This window comes from Lucilia cuprina, chromosome 3 (genome assembly GCF_022045245.1).
Source record: "Lucilia cuprina isolate Lc7/37 chromosome 3, ASM2204524v1, whole genome shotgun sequence".
NCBI lineage: Eukaryota > Metazoa > Arthropoda > Insecta > Diptera > Calliphoridae > Lucilia > Lucilia cuprina.
In genome coordinates, this window is record NC_060951.1 from 4,449,547 (window position 1) to 4,453,902 (window position 4,356).

At 21.8% G+C, this 4,356-nt stretch overlaps 1 protein-coding gene across 2 annotated transcripts in view; it reads right to left on the bottom strand.

Moving 5' to 3' along the window:
* The window catches only part of LOC111684635, a 77,484-nt gene extending 73,549 nt beyond the window's left edge, over positions 1–3,935 (bottom strand). Inside the window, exons 1-2 of one of the 2 annotated variants that reach the window (XM_046946868.1) lie at positions 3,910–3,935; positions 422–722 (exon numbers count right to left, since the gene is read on the bottom strand). In XM_046946868.1, the coding sequence (XP_046802824.1) occupies positions 422–535 (114 nt within the window). In that variant the 5' untranslated portion in view covers positions 536–722; positions 3,910–3,935. Of the gene's footprint in view, positions 1–421; positions 723–3,363; positions 3,508–3,909 lie in introns of those variants that run through there. The other variant, XM_046946867.1, reaches the window with a different exon arrangement.
* Between the last annotated feature and the right edge of the window lie 421 nt (positions 3,936–4,356).

The following is a 4,356-nucleotide window of genomic DNA, read 5'->3' on the forward strand; positions in this document are numbered from 1 at the left end:
AACTGAACTAGAACTGAACTAGAACTGAACTAGAACTGAACTAGAACTGAACTAGAACTGAACTAGAACTGAACTAGAACTGAACTAGAACAGAACTAGAACAGTACTGGAACAGAACTAGAAGAATAACAAAAATCCTATTACTTAATTAAATCAATGGTATTGGGCATAAAGTACGTTAAAAAAACTAGAAACTAACTTTTTGGAAAATAGTAGTAGAAATACTACTTTTTTCAAAAATGTTATAAAATCAAAAAAAATATATTTGTCACGCCAAAACTGAACATTTTATAAGAAAATTAACGTTTTATAAAAAGCTATTAGTACTATTTGGCACTAAAACCAATAAAAAAATCCTGAAAAATCTACTACTAATTTGAATTGTTTAAAAGGGATTTTTAAGAATATGTTTCTCACTTACCTTAGCACTTATTCCACTTGCTTGTATTATCACAATAATTGCCAATAATTTCCACATTAATGACATGTTACGCCTCATTTTACCCATGGGCATACGATCCGTAGACGTACCCATGTTTTGTTTTGTTTTTTTTAACGAAATTAAATCAAACAAAAAAGGGTTGAACTTAAAAAAAAACAACAAACGCTTGAGCGTTGGTTTTTTTTTACTCAAAAATGTTCTTTTTAGATGAAAATTTTTTAATTATTTTTTTTTAACTTTTTTTAAACACTGTTTTAGCACTTTTCTAGTTGTAAATAAACTGTAAGGAAAGAAAAAAAAAAGAAACAATAACAATTTATTATGATAATTTTTATGTATAAATTTTCTTTATTTTTTCTGTTGTTGTTGTTGGCTTTTTTTGTTCACTGCACTTTTTTTCTAGTAAAGTAAATATCAGAAGAGTCAGCAAATTTAATTTGAAACCGTTTATAGAAAACGCGCGATTTTGTCATTTAAAGTCTGCGTTATGTTTAAGTGAGAGAGGGAGAGAGAGTTTGAGGAATTTTTTTATGTAAAAAGAGTAGGGAGAGAGTGTGTGTGTTTTTAAGGAGATAAATGGATCTTTTTTTTATGTCAAAAGTTGAAAAAATTTAAAAAAATTTTAAAAATTTTGTTTTAAATTTTAGTTTTGAAAATAGTATTAAAAAACTGGTTTAGAAAAAAGTACTTTTTTGGTAAATTTTGAAAAAATTATGGTTTTCTTTTAATTTAAAGTATTTCTTATTGTTTTAAAAAAATTTTAATAATTTAACTTAAATTTCCAAAAATTTTAAAAATTTTATTTAAATTTAACCTTTTTTTAAAAAAGTACTTTTTTTTGGTACTTTTTGAAAATTTATTTTTTTAGATAATTTGAGTTTGTTTTTTGTTGAATTTTATGTTAAATTAAATAAATTTTTATAAAAATTTAACATTTTTAAAACTTTTCTAAAAAAGTACTTTTTTGTACTCTTTTTGTAAAACAAAGGGATTTATGATACTTTTTTTAAGAAAATAATTTTTGTTTATTCTAAAGCTAGCAACTACCAAATTGTTAGACGTTTTATTAAATTCAGCTTTTATTAATACTTTTTTAAAAAAGTACTTTTTTGGTACTTTTTTGAAAAGCTTCTGTTTTTTAGGATTTTAAAGTGTTTTTGCAAATTTTAAAGAATTCGAAGGAATTAAAGTAATTTTTAGAAAATTTTTTAACATTTTTAAACAATTTTTAAAAAAAGTACTTTTTTACTACTTTTTGGAAAAATTGTATTTTTAAGAATTTTAAGACGTTTTCACTAGTTTTTAAAGAATTCGAAGGAATTAAAATAATTTTTAAAAAATTTTTGCTTTTTTAAACAATTGTTTAAAAAAGTACTTTTTTAATAGTTTTTGGTACTTTTTGGAAAATTTTGTATTTTTAGGGATTTTAAACCGTTTTCACAAATTTTTAAAAAATGTTGAAGTAAATTTTTTCAGAAATTTAAAAAGGAGTTTTTATTTAAAAAAATTTAAAAAGAAATAAAACATTTAAAAACAATAATTAAAAGTTTTAAAAATAATAAAAAAAAATTTTTTGAAAAAAATCAAATTTTTAGAAATTTTTAAAAATCAAATTTTTATAAATTTTTAAAAATCAAATTTTTATAAATTTTTAAAAATCAAATTTTTATAAATTTTTAAAAACAAAATTTTGGAAAATTTTTTAAAACAAAATTTTGGAAAATTTTTAAAAACAAAATTTTGAAAAATTTTTAAAAACAATATTTTGAGAAATTTTTAAAAACAGAATTTTGGAAAATTATTAAAAACAAAATTTTTGAAAATTTTTTAAAACAAAATTTTAGAAAATTTTTAAAAACAAAATTTTGGAAAATTTTTTAAAATATATTTTCCTTAATTCTCATAAATTCCAAATCACTTGGTTAAAAATGTCACAATTATTAAAAAACATATTTTTTTTAATTATTCGAAATTTTTTAAATTTTCAAAATTTTTTATAAAATTTTCAAAATTGTTTATAAAATTTTCAACATTTTTTATAAAATTTTAAAAAATTTTTATAAAATTTTAAAAAATTTTTATAAAATTTTAAATTTTTTAATTTAAGTTTCTTTTTTAATTTTCAATTTTTTTAAGATTTTCAGTTTTTTTTTTAATTTTTATTTTTTTTTTAATTTTTATTTTTTTTTTTAATTTTTATTTTTTTTTAAATTTACAAAACTTTTAATATCAAAAAAAAAAAATTGTTAGAATATTTTCGAAAAAACTTTATTACAAAAAGCTTGTTTATTTTATAAAATTTAAGAAATTGATTTAAATAAAATATTTTTTAAATTTTTCCAAAATTTGTTTCTACTTTTTTTCAAATTTCCAAATAATTTTCTAAATTTGAAATTCTGTATATTGCTTTTATAAATTTTGTATTTTTTTTAAATTTTGAAAAAAAATAAATTTTTAATTTCTTTTTTTTAAATTTTTCTTTTTTTCACTTTATTATCCTTTTTTCATTCATAAAAAAAATCTCATTCATCTTCTTTTTTTAAGTTCATTTTGTCACATAAAAAATTTTAATTTAAACACAATTTTTTTTCTCTCTTTAGCAATTTTTTTACAAATTTCCACAAATTTAACTAGATCACGATTTCCGCTATTTTTTCCAACATTAAGCATGTTTATTGTTGTTGTTGTCAACACACACAGTTTTCTTATCACGTTTTTATTTTTGTGTAATAATGATAAATCCTTTTGATAATAAATAGTCTTCCCTTCTTTCCCCCAGCAAAACCGCGCGTAAATCCTTAACAGTTTATTAAAGTAATTATTATTATTTATATTTTAAAATTTTTTTTTTCCACAAAAAAATAGTTTATTTGCCATAAACAAAAACATCCTTTTAAAAATCCAAAAAATAAAACACACACCAATTACACGTTATTTACAAACAGAAACGAAATGCGTGCGTCCCCAACGTACGACGGCGCGCAACTAAATGAATAACATAAAATTCCTTTAAACAGCAAATCAGCGGCGATACACAGGCCCCAACTCACACAGATACTACACTTGTTACTCACATATACTCTTACACATAGACCCCAATATATATACATATGTTTTCAAGTGATGATGTGATGATAACGGACAATGTTCTTTGCAAATTGTGTGTGTGTGTGTGTGTTCAAGAAACAGAACAAAATCAAATTCACGCGAACAACATTACAGTAACGCATTCATTCACTTGCAGCCACTTGCCACACACTCTCCTATAATACCTCAACATCTCTTTTTTACAACCAAACGAAAAGTGCATTAACGAAGTATCTTATACGAAGTATCTCTTACAAAAGTATAAAATGCTGTTCTATCTCTTCGCTAAACAAACAAAAAGCTTAATGAACGAAAAAAAAAACAACATAAAACAAAAATTCCCCAAATTTTAGTTTTTGATGTCCCCAAACACAACCCACCGAAAAGTACTAGACAACGTTCGTCTAAAGACTGATTTGGTGCAATCATCAAACTTAATGAAAAGCAATATTCCATTATTCGCTATCAACAATAAATATTAATAATAACAACAACATATTTAAAATCTTTTTGAATATGAAAATAATATAACAACAAACATAAAATCACTAACAACAACTTCATGCTCATGAGCAGAAAACACAGCGAAGAGAAACGCCATCAGGTTTTCTATAAGCAAAAAAAACAAACAACGATGAGTAGAGTAATCTACTCAAATTTGAAGAGTAAAAAGAGCAAAAGAAAATGGCTTAAAGAGAACATTTTGCGATATTTGACCCGAAGTTGTAGTTTAATAGATAGATAGATAGATAGATAGATAGATAGATAGATAGATAGATAGATAGATAGATAGATAGATAGATAGATAGATAGATAGATAAATAGAT